A 16,836-nucleotide genomic window follows, 5' to 3' on the forward strand; every position below is an offset into this window, starting at 1 on the left:
ATATTTTAAATATTAATTTTCATGCCAATATTGAACTCAAACTATAGATAAATAAATATTATTTAAAAAAAATAGATTTCTACAAGTGCGAACTTAGTTGAAGGTTTGAGCGACTGTATTCAACATTTCGAACTATTTTTAAAATTGGGTCTAAGAATAAGAGGACATCGTGCACAATATGTAAATTTTACCATTATCTAAGAATACAAATAGATATACAGTTGTTAAATAGTGTTGAAGATAAGAAACGTTATCGGCTTTTTCCCGTTTCGTTTTTTTAAACAAGATTAGCAATAATTAAAAAAGAATATCTTATTTACATTTAACATTTTAACTTTTAAAAAAATACGAAACGGGAAAAAGCCGATAACGTTTCTTATCTTCAACACTCGCCCTCGATGAAGACTTTTTCATGGTAACGTAGGTTGAGTTTTTGACGAAGACGAATGAAGACTTCTGCGGACAGAGACTTGGTGAATATGTCCGCTAGTTGTTCTTCACTTGGGACATACATGACGTTGATGATACCCTCTTCAATCAGTTTACAAACATAGTATTGACGAATACTAATATGTTTCGTTCGGCGATGAAACTCTGGATTTTTTATGAGTTTAATGGCTCCTGCGTTGTCGACTCGTAGTGTCGGGACATTATCGTCTACGACACCCAGGAATGATTTAACCCGTTCAATCCAGACGACATCCTTCACTGCTTCAGTGGCAGCTACCAGCTCGGCCTCCGTGGTTGATAGGGCAACGGATTGTTGCTTCCTGCTCGCCCAAATGACTGGAGTTGTACCAATTAGGCATACTACTCCAGACGTCGAACGTCTCGTCTTTTCGCAGCCAGCATAGTCAGCGTTGCTGTAAGGGTTGGTCGTCATGGAGTCGCCTGCCTTGAATAGGAGACCAAGTGTTGTGGTCTCTCTGAGATATCGAAAGATTCTTTTAACCCAGTTCCAGTCAGCGACTGTAGGATTGGCCATGGCTTGAGATGCTCGATTTACAGCGTATTCTATGTCAGGTCATGTTCCTGTGGCTGCGTATCTGAGACTTCCAATGGCTGAGGCATACTCTCTTGACTCTGATCGGTCGTGTCTGAACTGCCGGTGGGAGTTTTTACGGGTTTGCAGTCTTGCATGTTGAACCTCTCTAAGACTTTTTCGACATAGGCGCTCTGGTGTAGAAATATGGATCCATCTTTCAACGTATCGATTTTCAGGCCAAGGTAGGTTGACGCTCTTCCTGTGAGGATTTGGAATTCGTCACTGAAATTTAGGAGGAACTCGTCTTTTTCCCGTTTCGTTTTTTTAAACAGGTTAAAATGTTGAATGCAAATAAGATATTCTTTTTTAATTATTGCTAATCTTGTTTACTATTTTTAAACCTAATATATATATCCGCTCAACTGCGTTTATAAAGTCGTCAATATATTCTGTCATACCATCTTGTACAGTATTCATCATTAATATGTTTTAATTAATAAACGTTTGTTATTTTAATTTAATATATTATGACTTCTTATTAGTTTCGTCAGTTTAGTGTAGTGCAGGCTTTGCTGTTAACATTGGTGTTTAGAAACTCCAATAAATAGCCTTAAACGTGTTGGTTCATTTAAATAAATATTATTTAGCCTTTTGCTTTCCGTCCAGATTAAAAGCTTAGCGAAACGATCCGAAATTACACGTTTTTCCATAATAGCTTCTTTCCAATAAGCGAACCGTAGAAAGCATATTACCTTTTTTCGATGATATATTAAATGACCTTAATCGTGGAGGGTGATCAAGGGTGAACTGCAGAGGTCGCACGTTAGTGGTCAATGCGGCCGCTGGTTTTCGCTTCAACGCTTCGGGGGTCCCATGATCTCCGATCCAAATGGGTTGAGCTTCGGAATTTTTGGTACCATCTAGAATGATCAATATTTAGTTTAGGCAGTAATTATTTCAAATAAAAATGTATGATTTTGAATCTTAAGCTTTTGACAAGAGAATAAAAGTATAAAGTTTATATGAAGCCAATGCCATTGAAGGAGTGACAGTGACGACGTAATCTAGGCACAAAATTCATCTAGACAATAAATTTAAGACACGTCTCTTAGTTTTCTCATTGAAGTGGTCGCGCAATTTAAAGTTGCTACAAATTTTGTTTAATGTATTATTATTTTGTGTTTTTAGACCGCAATTAAGAGTTTGCCAAAAACTTCGCAAAAAAATAATTGTTAGTCCCTCGATTGTATTGCCACCGCTACCCAAGAGTGGCAGCTTGACTAAATCATAGTGTTTAATGGTATCATATAAATTCCAGGTAAACCCTTTGTCTCGTTGCCAGATGATCCCGCACTGCAACCTTGAATCGTTATTTAAAGGTTATCAGCGAAAACCCACTATATAGCTATTGAGGAAACAAGATGCAGGATACTACTAAGATTTTATTGTTAATTGATCCACTTTGTAAGTTTTGATGGGATGAGCACTTCGGTAAATTGCTATTTAGCCTTAAGCTGCTTTCTTTATTATTTTTTTATTAATATATAAACTTATAATATTTCGCCACATTTATCAAGTTTTACATTAAAAGAAAAGTTGTTAGGCGCATAAGAGTACTATTTATTATAAATAACGTATTTAACCTACTTTAAAAAAACATATACCATGGGTTTCTTTCTGATGTGTAAAATAAAAGGCTCTCTACGAGACAAAACTAAGTGTTTTAAGACAGCATTGCTTTTTATTTTATTACCCGATTTGAATTAATTCATGGCCTGCAAACGCTTTTATATTATTCGTTGAATCTTGCGTGAGCGAAAAGTGTAAACTTACATAACGATATTAAAAGACTGCAGCTCTGAGTGTCCATCGGATAGAGGTGGAAGTCCATCGGGCAGTCTAAAGTGATACGATATCTACAAGTACGAAATAAAGCTTAACTGTATCATCAAAATCTTTGAATCCGGTGAGGCATTAGTGAGTATTACAAAATGCACGTACCTTGTATAGCGGTAAATGTATCCCCCAGTAGTAAGTTTGAAACCCTGATTGACCGAGGTGAGGTCGTACACCGATGCTACTTTTTCATTAAGAATTATGGTTTCCGGGGTCCAGATGCACTTTGAAAAAAATTTCGGAATTCGCTTTGACGCGCTTATTTGCACATCTTGAAATCCTAAACTTGGATCCAACCAATATTCTTGCAGCAATATTTGCATGCTCAATTCCATTTGTTCTTCTCTGATGTCGTATATTCCTTGAAAAGACACTCCCACAAAGACTTTCATTGCGGTTACTGACCAAATAATAATAATATTTAGAATTATTTATATGTATCACTACTGTGTTGGCATGGCTGACCCCAAAAACATTAAAACTATTTCATGAAAGAAACTTAAACTACAAATATGATTTTTTTTCTGTGTTATAAAAAAATTGTTATATTGTTTTGGATACCCATTTTCCCTGGGTAATTCGAATAATTAAGAAATTATTTATACAAATCCGGATCTCTTGAAAACGTGGAATAAAAAATATTTTTGGAATACTAACTGCCAAGAAATTCTGGGATAATATTCTGACGTTACATATGATAAATTCAATAGAATTACACAGCTAGTGCTGATTTTCACTAGGTTAACACTGATTACACAATGTCTAAATTTTAAAGCTGAGATTTCCTTAAATTAAAATTTTTACATATATGATATTTTAATGACATTTTTAGGCGGGGATTTTTGCCGGAGCTATGAATTGTTGAACGTTATGATAAGTAAACTCTGATTTAACTGTTTTGAGAGGTATTTCCTAGTACTTCAATTTCAAGGAGTGGTTTATTTACAATTGCTTAGAGGGTTTTTCCTATACAATATATATGTTGGTGACCTTGATTATAGTATCTATGAATATCCTTTCTCTATGATATTATTCTTAGTTTAATCAGATTTTTGGTGAAAAATCTCGTAAAATTGTGAAGTACAGTATTCCATTATAGTTTATTGCCATAACTTAAAATATAAAAATATTACTTAAAAATTCAAAAAAGTTAGATTATTTAGGTGTTTATGAAACGAATTTGATTTAACTGGGAATTATAATTTGTACCTTGGATAAATATTTTTAGGGATAATTTTTTTCCGGAACTACTTAAAGAGTTAAACCAAAAATTCTGACTTAAGTAAACAAATTCTTTTAAATTTTAAAGCTTTAGGTAGGTTTGAAATATATCGATGGAATAGTGAAAGAAGTGAAATGTTTAGGTTTGAATCAAAGCAAAGTTATCGTTAGAATGTCAGTGTTGGTGAGTGCTGATACGTTTTCCTTGTTCGAAACTATTTTTCTGATTGAGATTTGGCAAAGCACGTATACTTTGCATTTGGTTTAAGAAATTCTTTGACATGAGAAAACTAAAAATATCACTAAGCAGCATCATCTTACTTTAACTTTCCAGTGGATGGAGTATGCAAAGTTAGGAAGCGTTAAGAAAAATCCTACAAGATTCATTAATAATTAAAGAGTTATTTTATCTCAAAGAACAGTCCATGACCACGCTATATACTATGAACCGTATTTCAATTGCCCTATACATGAAATTAATAAGCACAGTATAAAAACTTATTGTAAATTTCATCAAAATATCAACCAATCTATATAATAACTCAATCGCCTTGTCCGGGTAATAATCCTTAACCAACCGAAGAGCAGCTTTTTCACAATAAATTACGTACAACATTTTGTTCTTAATCTAAAATTTGTACTAATTTCGAATATCATAATATTGCGTATGTAGGCTATGGGATCCAGCAAATTGGCCACAAGCGTAACTTAAAATTAAAATTTTTTAATGTAACCATAAATGTAAAAGGCAACTGATTTTTCACAAAGCTACATTTGCTTCCTTCTTCCATATTTTTGAGCCAACCACAAATTACTTCAGAGCGTTCTTTAAATACGCGATCTTGTAAAATTAATGCGCTCTAGAAAACATCCATTTGCTGTTTAAAGCAAAGTTCAAATAAAAAGGTAGCATATAGCAGAAACCAGCAGAGGTGGACTATCGATGTTTTGCGAGGTGGCTTTAATACCATCTCAAAAAAGTTATTTTCACTGCACCCATTCAATCATAACAATCCCCCATGTATATAAACCAACAGCCTTCGAAAATTGTCTGCCGTCAATCAGTTTATTTATTATTTAGACTGAAACGAGTCTAGGATGTGGCTATGATCTAGTTTTTGCTATTGTCAAATTTGAGAAAAATATGGGCTTCGTAATTTCTCTGTGTTACAGTGTAGAAAACACAAACCAGCGGGAAATTATAATTAAATTGAAACTCGAACCTTCATAACCTTTTTATACACGATTTTGCTTACAATAAAAGAGGATTTTGGCTACTGTCTGCAAAATGCTTACATCGTCTACTAAAATGGTACTTCTATAGTTTTAGATGGCAATCCAAAGAGGGCATAGTGATAGATTTTGGTCACGCAAAGACTAACAAGTGATTTTAAAGGTAGTATTGTGATAAATGGAGAATCTTGTGTAAGATAACTAACTTTTAATTTATAATTACAAATTAAGAATTCTAAATAGGAACAGTTAAACCGTGTCTGTTGTCTTTGCTTGGAAAATTATATTTTTAGGACTTTAACCACTACAATCTTGAAATTAAGTAAGGGTTAGGTAATCATACAGGAGTGGGGAAAGAGTAAAACAAATTACATCGATTTTTGATATTTCTATCTCTTTATATCAAAAATATTGTTACCATCAGGTGCCCTTTGTAGTCATTGGAAATTTAGCTTTAACTCAAACGTTGGCAGATTTCTGTTTTGAATTTCGTGAGTTGTATAAATAAATTTTATTAAAATTATTCTATTGAGCATAAATCAGTACTAAGTAAAATTCGACACGGTTGGAGGGCTTGAGATCGGAAGTTCGTTCGATTGCATTCAGAAGAGGATCCCAGGTGGTAGAGCAATTACGTTAAAGATAAAGTTGAAGAGCTCCATCCAAAATTTAATAGAATAATAAATTTTTCTTTAACAAAAATACGTCAAATCGAAAATTAAAAATAAGCTAAATAAACTTTCAGTTCTAACTGAAAATTAATTTTTGTTGACTTTATTATAAAACAAAAATATTTTATTTTATAACTAAATACAACTTGATATTTCCAAAAATCAATCTAGAATCGTGTGCTCCGTTGATATTGAATAAGATTGTAATGTCTGTAAATCTGTGCTTTATGAAGAGGGCTGGGTAGGCACTGTTTGGTCTATAATCGCGACTTGCATTGTTAAGAAATAATTTAAAATAAACACATTTATTTGGTGTACTTTTTGTTTGAATTTTAGGCATTTGGTGTCAGCCATTATTTGTGGATTTATTTCAATATTATCTTGTTTTCTTAATAAAATATTCTCTTTTTAGGGTGAGCCTTTGAGAATATAAAAGAAAGGGGAATATTGACATTTAATATCTTACTATTTTCGTAAAAATAATTTTCATCCTCGATACATATTTTTGGTTTGTGTCGAGCCCAATCTATAGCGGAATCATCTTTACACTTAACAATAACAAGGGTCATCATCCATAGCAATACGTAAAGCGAAGTAAATTGGTATGTAGAATTTCTTTCCATGTTTGAAATAATCTCCTCTCGTGAAATAGTGCGAAATTTATGAAGTCGAAATTTTCTTCCTTCGCGCTAATATACTTTGTCGTAATCCACTGTAAAAACAAATAAGGTATAGTTAAAAACCCTACAAAGATTTGTTCTAGAAAGGCCACAGAAAGTTAACGCCTTTCCGGGATTTTATTAAAAACCATTTTCCAAATATAAAGAACTCAGGGCTCATATTCAGGATAGGTTCAGAGGGGTTTAAAATGTTAAACATTAATGGTTCTGTACGAAAAAAATGTTTAATTGCTGATACACATAGGAAAGACGTTTCAAATATTGAAATTAAAATAAGATAAGATAAAAACAATGAAAAACATCCAGTATTTGTGGATTAAAAATAAGTACTAAAATTATATGCTAAAATTGTAACTCATTTTTAATTGCGATGGGGTTGGGTGTGATTAATCAGCGACACAATTTATGTCCGTTTTTCCTCGTTAAATTTTTAAAAGTGTTTACTTTTTAAACGTAGAACTTGCATAGACATCAACTATCGCTAAAAATGGGGACAAAAAGTTTCATAAAAATTTTCGGAATAATGTATAATTTAACGTAAATAAATTTAAAGTACCATGTTAACAATGGTATATTTCAGAACTCTTTGACCATTCGAAAAATTATAATAATTTAATAATACATCTCTAAGTTTAAGATTGTCCATTTCAAACTTAAATATTGCACAACTTAGAGCCGAAAACGAATTTTTGATCAAGCGTTCCTTAAACGCTTTATATCATTGCCAGGTAATCCCAGCAGTTAAGGTTTACATATAGCTAAGCCAGGGTCACCCAAGGGTTATATGTTTTATACAATACTAACCTTCCTACATTCCTTCTTACTTACGAAGACCCTTTTATACTTCCTCTAACATACCAACAAAGTCACACTTACTGACATTCATATCTACGAAAAACTCGCATTTAACCGCTAATTCAAATTACTACCAAAAAACAACTACCTAAAAACTTATCTATTTATGTACCAGTACAAGTTAACATCCCCTTTATAAGCTCAAGTTAAAATTACTTCACCACTACTTCATAACCGTTCGATTTGTTTGGTCAAGTAATTGCCAAAATCAAATATATATGCAGGAATTACAATAGTACCTAGGATTGTTGCCATATATGAGCTTGAAATATAGTTTTTCGTAAATTTACTTTCTCACGTCTGCATGACAATTTTTTATTTTTCTAACACTTTGGTGTCAAAGTGTATTGGGACATCAAGAGGACATATTTACTCGAATCCTTGAATGATGTGTTTGAATAGATACTATAATGTGTGAATTGACTTTGGACTCGAATTTAATTCGGGGATTAGCAGAACCACTGTGTGTTACCGGTTAGCACTAAGTGTCATCTTGGAAGCTAAAAAAATTAACTGCCTTTCGGTTATTTTAAAACAATTAGGATACACCAATATTTTTCGTCATTGTCAGCCTGTATATATTTAAAAACTTTAACTTGTTAAAATATTAAATCGACAAAATATGGCGCACTTAGCTTTTTAGCTGCATTTTCTAGAAAAACAAAACAGCGAGCCCAACAATCCTTTCGTTAGTTAAATTGTTAATCTATACTCTATTTATATGTAATTTACGAAGTCCATTTCTTTGCAAAACTGCCTTGGGAAGTTTAATCAATAATGTTTCCTGGGAATTATAAGAGTACGGTCACTAATGTGCTTTGAATGTTACAAAGATTTTCAGGGACTAATAATTATGGCCCTGCAGTGTGGTCGTTAATATGCTTTTAATGGTTAAAGTTTTATTTTACTAAGAAATGCAACTTCATTAATGTTTACGGAGACCTAACTCATGTCGAAATAGAAGTGCATTTCTGCAACACATCTACTTTGTTAGCCGAGTTGGCTGGAAAGGATCGATCGCTTGACTCAGAGTTTGAAGCACGCACAATACAATATAAGAGAAACGTGGCATTCTAAAGTTGCACTAAAAACAAAATAGTTTTTAGAGTTTTCGAGAGTCTAAAATTTTGGTTGGAAATAATCAGAAGTTCCAAATCGTTACTAAAACCAGTAAAGGTAAATTTTTATCCGTTAAGCTAATACCCAAGGCAAAAGCCATCTAGCGACTGTTAATGCCTTTAATTCAGGTGGCCATGGTACAAAGGGTAGGAGGATGGTAACAAGTTCTTTATACCGCTTGAGCCAACAGCTCCCTACACTTACCATTACCGTTAACCTCAACACGTTTTATTATAAAAAGCAATAACTAAGATTATATATTTAACACTTGTCCTCAACAGCTCAATTACCTTCACGGATAAACAACTAGTATACGGCACTCTTACCATTTAAAATCACCATTATAGTTGTCCTTAAAACTAAATAATGTCATTCCGACCTAAACCCCTAATATGAATGCTTATTACATGTTCGCAACAATGTGTTAAACAGGATAAATTATTAGCGTGTCATTTAAGCAATATAACATGAACTTTCTATGTCTTCAAATGTTACACCACCACTTTTTTCACAAATAATCGCAAAAATAAAATAAAATAAATTGCGTGAGACAGTGCAATTTAAACAACAAATGATTGGTGGTTATATGATAGAACAGTTATAACAAAAATATTGACTAAGCCTAGCCCGTAAAACAATGTTCTACAGAAATTAAACTAAATTGCACCTCTCGGTTTTAGTAAAAAGTTGCGGTTGTCTTAGATGTTTCTTGGCTTATTTTTAATTTGTTGTATTAAAACTCAATTAAATTTTGTGTAGAGACTACATTAAAGTTTGCGTGGAAGCTCCTTAATGTTTGTGTTTTAACTCTTTTATGTTTGTGTCGTAACTCTTTAATGTTTGTGTGGTAACTCTTTTATGTTTGTGTGGTAACTCATTAATGTTTGTGTGGCAATGTTTGTGTGGATACTTTGCAATTTTTGTGTAAAAACTGTAGAAACACTATTGGAGTTTGGTGCCTCTCTGTTGGTGCTTGTGTACAATAGATATTGGAGGTTATGTAGTAAGTGCACATAGGCTTGTGTAGAAATTATACGAAGATATGTGTATAAACATTTTCTTACGGTTTGTGTCAATGTTATAATGGAGTTTGTTTAGAGACTTCATAGGCTGGGGGTTATCTTTATCTATCGTGATGTACGCGGCTAAGAAATGTTACGAAGTTAAATAAAATAATATTAAATTAAAGGCAATAAAAGTGGCTAGATTACTTGGGTCTAAGGTGGTGCCTTGGGTATTTGCTTAGCTAATCATTATTAAAAAGATATAAACCTAATATTATTTACTCAACAAATAAATACATGTACAGGTTTCATTGCCTTTTCGCAATTTTTTTCTTTTATTGTCATTCTAAGTTCGATTCAATATCCCATTTGGTATTCGAATTTACCTATAATAAGTAATATTTTTGTAGAGGTGCTGTATAATTATGGAATTTTACTACACATGAAAAGCAATCGAAATTAATATCTATAGAAACCGTTTGAGAACAGAAAACGCAAAAAACCAACTTACTAAGCACGGAGTATTCTTTTTAGAATTTTCTATACCGGTGGGAGAACACTCTGTACGGTAAACAAACCCACTGCGAACCCATTGAGCTTTATACGATTAAATATAGTAGAACATTTATATACGAGATCAGCTTATATTTACGCTCAAATTTCAATTTATTTAATCAAAAATACGCTATGTTTCAATTATACGGGTTAAATTATTTGTTAATGATCAAGAACAGTTAATTTTAAATATTTTCTTTTCTTATTCACGGTCGAGGAAAAGTTTGGTTTTTTTTTTAAATATTTAACATGTTAAAAAGTGCTGAAACGATTTTTTTTGCGTTTTTATGAGCTTCATAACCCACATCGGCAAAATACAAATCTATCATTTGACCTTTTAAATAATTTTCAATTCCGTATAAATAATTTCTATAATAAGGTAAAATTTGAATACATACTGCTTATTTCTTAAGATAGGTTTGCACAGTTTGAATAAAAAAAGAGCTATCCCATGGTAGCTTCGTGTTTGAAATTTTATGGATTGACCTAACTGCTAAAACGCCTTCCTCTCTTATCCAAAATGTTTCGTTTTTCAGAACTTGTTTTCGTCGCCGATTACTAAAATTCTTTGTATTCGAACTGAACCACAGAAAAATTATAATAGTATCTTAACACGCGAACAATACATCAAGTGTCTTTACTTTCTGCCCCTTTTAAACCAAACCCCGATAAATTAAATTAAATATAGATTTCTTGTATCTGAAAACAACCAAATCAAAAAATGTACATAATTATTCCATTTACAGATATACTTTTACAACATGAAATCAAAAAGACATTTTTTTATGTAGCACTTGATCTACAAGCGGTTTTGAAAGCACAACCTTATATCATAATATCATCAACTGTATTTGTATATAAAAAAATTGGTTTAAATTAGGAAAAGTTTTGTTCCGACTCGGCTGAAGATAGCGCGACATAAGTGACTTTCCCGGTTTTATTCAACGCTCGTTTAGACGTTCAAAATAACATGCTACAACAAGCCTGCTTTATTTAATAGTCAGAAAGCTCCTAAACGACGGGTAGCGCCATATTCAGCATAGTCGGAGTAACAGGCTTCCTCTATGGCTAAACTTTCTTGGGAAAATTGCAACACGCCTACTTGCTTCGGGAGTTTGCATTGATCGCGTTTAAAATCGCGTGACATAATGATGTACTGCACAATATCGCCCCTTCATATTTTATATCGATAGATTGATATGATGAGTTTCCAAACAAGCGTATTTTCATTTGAGTAGTAGTTTACAGTGACTTTCACGCATCGACCAGATGTAATCATACAAAGCAAAGGTTATCGTATTGTAAAATGATTAACACTATCGAATGCGTTAGGGATGTCAATAAAAATAGCGTGAAAGCGATTATTACTTTTCGATCGCTGCATGTTTTATTGCGTTTTACCTTTAATTTCTGGAAAAATACTTTGGTCCTAGGCCTACGAATCTTTGATAAGAGACCTTTGAATATTTTGGCGGTAGAAGGAAAGAAAACTATACTTTTGAACTTATTTATCTACAAGGCAAGTACACAAATGAACTTGCTAACAGATAATTACTTTAAAAGTTTGGCATCTTTATAGTTCAGATTTGAATATGTATTCGAGATAATTAGTTTGAAGACTGGGATCATCATTTTGAAGGACCATATCTCAATTTGACAAATAAGTGAAATTTAAGAACAGTCCCCCTTTTAAGAATGGGATGATACGTGTAACTCTTTCTCGACCAAAGAAGATTGGTATATTTTGGCCTCGTCCAGGACGGACCACCTCCAGCGCTTGGTGGATAAAGTAGAAGTTTCCCGAAAGAGCGCGGAGGAACTAACTGCCGCAGCCGCTAGGGTGACCGAAATATTCGAGGGAACTAAAGCGTTGTTAGCAGCCCGTACTGCTAAAAATTGTGGTTCCCTTCGTAATATTGGCCTTCCACGTAATAAGGACCGCATAGCGGTCGCTAGCCCTCTCATTCCCCGTAAAATTCACCTCCTCCTCCATCTTTCGAAGTGTCTGGTGTAAAAGCTAGTGATGTTGCAGGGTCTCCCTATTCTGAAGAACGCTAACGCGACGTCGCTGGTGAAATTAATCCCACGTACCTCGAAGACGAGAACCTGGAGAACGTGAATTTGGTTACCCCGCGTTGTCCGCTCCTTAATTTGGGGGCGAGTTAGCTGACGTTCCGTTACCGCCACAGTCGTTTCCTAATTTACCTGGTTCAGATGAAGAAAAAGCAGCGAGGAGAGAAACAGCGACGGAAGAAAAGCTGCGAGGGTGAAGACGGATTTTGGAGGTTGAATTCTGGAGATTGGGGAAAAACAATGAAGGGAGAAAAAACCACATCCTCCAGAAAAGCAGCGAGGAGAAAAACATCGATGGGGGAAAGCATTGAGGGGGAAAACGGATTCTGGTGGTTGGGTAAAGCAGGGAAGCAAGAAAAAGCCCCGTGCTCTAGAAAAGCAGCGAAAGCGCTAACCACTCTGCCACTCCACTTACATTATGTATTATAACAAAAACAAATAAGTCAAAATGTACTCTGAGAAACCAAATTAATTACCCAAGTTTAAAATTAAATCGTCATCAGTGAATCAACACGAAACCTTAAAAAAGGTTTTTCGTACATTCGTCTCATAATATGAATCATGTCGCTAACGACATTGTGATGTTTCTACTCTTTGCGTCGCAGACTTTGTTTCCTCTTGGTTTTATCTTTTTACTTTGAATCACCGGCCATAATTTACATCAATTACTGCTGGTCTCTTAGAGTAACAAAATTCACGGTCAACAACAATTTCCGCAGGTCTATCTCATATTGAAATCACCGTCAAACCATTTGAACCCTTTATCTCAATACTAATCGACCGGGAAACGAAATAATTACTTTTTACAATATGAAATTATAGAGTAAGAGTAAACTATGTTTTCGATTTTATCTATTTAAATATTTTTACACTAGTTTCGGAGTATTGATATTAATATTATACAAAACAGTTCTACGAACTGGAAAACAAACCGTGTTTATTCTTGTAAATATTACGGCTTAGAAGGGACAGAAATTCAAAGTTGACATCAGCAACAAGCAACAGTGTTTATTCTTGTAAACATAACGGCTAAGAAGGGATAGCTATTCAAAGTCCACAACAGCCTTCAATGTTTTGTTCAATTTTTCCAATTAATTTCCGGAGCACCAATAAAGTTTCGGATTACCCGTATACGAAGAGCGGATCCCATATTATTTTAGTTGGCGGGAAACAATGAAACGCAAACGCCGGTGTGGGCCTTTAAGAGTATTTCTGGATTTCCAGCGAGTGAATAAAGCCATGATTTATGTTATGTTCCACACTGTTTCGAAATGGGGTCAGAATTCGAAATTTCCCTTGGTGGTGGAAATCACTGTGACACTTCTTCGCAAATTTAAAATGCTTTTATTTCTTATGTCAATCAATGATAATCAGTGTAAAATTAAATAACACAGTTATTTTCATAAAGTAAACTTTTTTCAGAACATATACCCCTTTATAGCTACGATGATTAATCGTGGTCCACTAAAATTTAACAAAATATATGTGCACGAATCCTTAATTGCACGTTCAATCGATATAAAACATGAGCACCACTTTAATATTATGCAAAGGCATATTTAATAAGTTAATATGATTTAAAATCGGTTTAAAAATACATAGACGCAACACGTTTCAGTCGAAAGTATTGAATCAATATATTTTGTAACTGATTTTTAAGGATTTAACCGATTAAATATGACTTTTCATAAGTGGTTGTAAGAGAGAAGGGTGTCCCGCTGGTGATAGAGAATTTCATTCTCAATCACCAGAAGGACACAAAGCTGTAGCTTGGCTCCCGCCGTTCCCTCCGTTCACCCGCGCCTCTCCCCCATCTCAATCACCAGAATTTCTAATCACCAGAATTTCTAATCACCAGATTCTCGTTCACCCGCGCCTCTCCCCCTTAATCACCAGATTCTCGTTCACCCGCGCCTCTCCCCCTTAATCACCAGAATTTCTAATCACCAGATTCTCGTTCACCCGCTCCCACGTTCCTCCCTTAATCACCAGAATTTCTAATCACCAGATTCTCGTTCACCAGCTGCTTTCTCCCATCCCCATTCTCCAAAATTAGTTTTGCTCGCGCAGATATCTGGAGATTAGATTTTTACCCGTTTGCTTATCGCTTCCGAACTCCTTAATTTCTAATCTCTAGGTAATAAAAACAAGTTATTTACATTTAATTTTTTATTTTAGAACTTTGTTTTACATGTTAGTAGGTACTATCAGATATTCCATTAGATGGTTATCTTGTACATTACACAATTAAAACAAATTAAAGTAGTTAAGTTTACAGGCATTTAAATGGAGTGAAACGATCTCCTGCAACTTAATTTAATTAAAAGTTCTAACTCACGTATTTGTAGTGTTTAGCAGCAGTATCGTCTGACATCCGAGGGACAGTCACAACCGTCTTCTTCTTCTTCTTCAGGTACAGGTGAGAAGCTTTTGTCAGAGACCGTAGTTGCTTTTGGCGTCGGGGGAATGTCCCATTCTAGCGAAAGGTATTTTTTTTCCGATGGTGAATTATCCCTAGCCGGACAGTTTGGAAAGAATTTAGCATGTTCAAGTTCTGGTACGTCTCCTGATTTCCATCCTTCTAATACGCCATGGCATTTGTAACATCGTACTTCATCGCCCCGCTGAATATAGTAGAATCCAGCCTTCGCTAGTTGCTCCTTAGTGACGTGCGGATTTTTCCAGTGACGAAACGTTTCAAGTCGATACACTTCAATGTCCATAGCTGATCTAGACCAAATACGTTCTATAGTTTCAAATGATACATTCTCTAAGCCTACATTTACCCCTAAGTCTACTAAACCTAATTTTATCAATATGGTTAAATTTCTACGCTAAAATTCTCAATATAAACGCTTTTTTCAATATGCAAATTGTTTTAAATATGTCTAAAAATATAGTCTATTACAAAGAAAAAATAGTTACTTACTTTACGGGTAGAAATCCATTGTCGAGCTGTAGAAAAGACTGAGCGATCCGTCAGCAGGTCTTTACTCGTCAATGCGCCGTAGAGAAATGACGCACGGAAGATTAATTTATTCCTATCTTGTTGAGAATAATTCATCACGTGATCTAAACTTCAAATAACCCTCAAATTCTATTGGCTGTCTCTCTCTGACAGTTTAAACTGCCTCTAATGATTGACGGCACATATTAACCCACTTGAGTATTTGGAAAAAAACCCTTTGCTACTCGAAGGAGAGTTTTGGAAATACCACGTTGACGATATCAAAATCGAGCTCTCACTTGAAAATGTTTACGGAAAACAATCCTCTTGGAAAATTGAGTTACGTAGAAGATTGCTAAAAAATGGCTAAGTGTTATGTTTTTTTTCAATAATGAGTCTTATTTTTTACATTTTAAAGTATTTATTAAGAGTGAAAAATCCTATGACTACACTGACGGCATATCTTAAGTACCGGTGGAAAAAAATCCATTGCTCAAAGTTCAGTTATCTTATTAAACGTGCTCGTGCACAGAAAAATGAACGAGTCACGTGATAGTAACTTAATTTCTACGCTAATCTTACCCCTACTAGACCTAATTTCTGTCTAATACATTTCCAATATATATATATATATAAAAGAATGCCTAAAAATTTCATTTTAAATATAATAAAATAGCCTAGCTGATTATTATTATTATTATTATAACTTACTTTTCAGCGTGACCTTCAATGACTATTCCCAATGCTAAGACTCTTTATTGAGATAACGAAAACTGTAACTAAGAATTGATTCCCATGACTACCCTGACGACATATCTTAAGTACCAGTGGAAAAAAATCCATTGCTCAAAGTTCAGTTATCTTATTAATCGGGTGCGCGCGCACAGAAAATGAAAGTCACGTGAGAATCGGTACGTCACTGAAAATAGGGGGAAGTGTCATCACTAGAGTTCTTTTATCAATATATTTAATTAAGGATTATTTCAAAGTTAAATGGCGCCATGGTTCTCAAAGCAGTGATATTAAAAGATCCTAACGGGTGGAATTGGAGAAACGCTAAAAATATTCTCGACATATTCATTCTCCCTGAGTATAAATAAATAAATAAATAAATAAATAAATAAATACATTCTTGGCGTAGTAGTAGGATTTTAAGAAAAAAATTAAATACGGAAAATCAATTATTTTATTTTAAAGGTTTTGTGATTTCCCACCAAACAATTTCAACATCTTCAATGTAGGCTGAAGATGCTTCGTTTTATTCAGCGTTGGGTAAATCGCCGTGTAAAAAAGCATCTAGCATTGCATTAACTTTTTCCTCCTCCTCGTCCGAGACCCCTACAATACGTCTCTCGATCTATAAAGTAAAGAAATCAAAATAAGCTAAACGATAATCCATACCTTCTATTCACTAGTTCAATTTATCACTGTCTCATATATCTACTATCGTACACTCTGTTTGAAAAGTCTTCGGCAGCTGAAATTTTTGCCCTCTTTTTAATTCTGCTAGAAAACTATAATAGATAGTTCGATGAAACCAATTGCAACTTTTATTTATTTTCCAATATCTTTCGTTATTTATTGGTTTCGTCCGCCA

At 34.0% G+C, this 16,836-nt stretch overlaps 2 protein-coding genes across 2 annotated transcripts; both read right to left on the reverse strand.

Annotated features, from left to right (window-relative positions):
- Window positions 1-1,014: 1,014 nt before the first annotated feature.
- LOC149961069 (glycine receptor subunit beta-like) lies at window positions 1,015-3,273 on the reverse strand. Its single transcript, XM_090153978.1, has 4 exons — window positions 2,987-3,273; window positions 2,819-2,901; window positions 1,738-1,905; window positions 1,015-1,244 (listed from the first exon to the last, which is right to left on the reverse strand). Exons 1-4 carry the CDS (start codon window positions 3,271-3,273, stop codon window positions 1,015-1,017), a joined length of 768 nt encoding a protein of 255 aa, XP_090010104.1.
- Window positions 3,274-14,588: 11,315 nt separating this feature from the next.
- On the reverse strand, window positions 14,589-15,467 carry LOC149961070 (baculoviral IAP repeat-containing protein 7-B-like). Its single transcript, XM_090167569.1, has 2 exons — window positions 15,222-15,467; window positions 14,589-15,022 (listed from the first exon to the last, which is right to left on the reverse strand). The coding sequence occupies exon 2, from the start codon at window positions 15,013-15,015 to the stop codon at window positions 14,644-14,646; it is 372 nt and encodes a 123-aa protein (XP_090023695.1). The 5' UTR covers window positions 15,016-15,022; window positions 15,222-15,467; the 3' UTR covers window positions 14,589-14,643.
- Between the last annotated feature and the right edge of the window lie 1,369 nt (window positions 15,468-16,836).

This window comes from Leiobunum rupestre, chromosome 1 (assembly GCF_980474605.1).
Source record: "Leiobunum rupestre chromosome 1, qqLeiRupe1.1.hap1, whole genome shotgun sequence".
Taxonomy (NCBI): Eukaryota; Metazoa; Arthropoda; class Arachnida; order Opiliones; family Sclerosomatidae; genus Leiobunum; species Leiobunum rupestre.

Bases quoted from the DNA above. Each gene is read 5' to 3' on its own strand.
- LOC149961069 (XM_090153978.1), bottom strand. From the start codon at position 3,273: ATGAAAGTCTTTGTGGGAGTGTCTTTTCAAGGAATATACGACATCAGA. The intron at 1,906-2,818 runs GTAAGTTTACAC...TGATCATTCTAG, and splicing joins CAGTCTTTTAATATCGTTAT to ATGGTACCAAAAATTCCGAA. The intron at 1,245-1,737 runs GTAATATGCTTT...AAATCCTCACAG, and splicing joins TAATATATCATCGAAAAAAG to GAAGAGCGTCAACCTACCTT.
- LOC149961070 (XM_090167569.1), bottom strand. From the start codon at position 15,015: ATGGACATTGAAGTGTATCGACTTGAAACGTTTCGTCACTGGAAAAAT.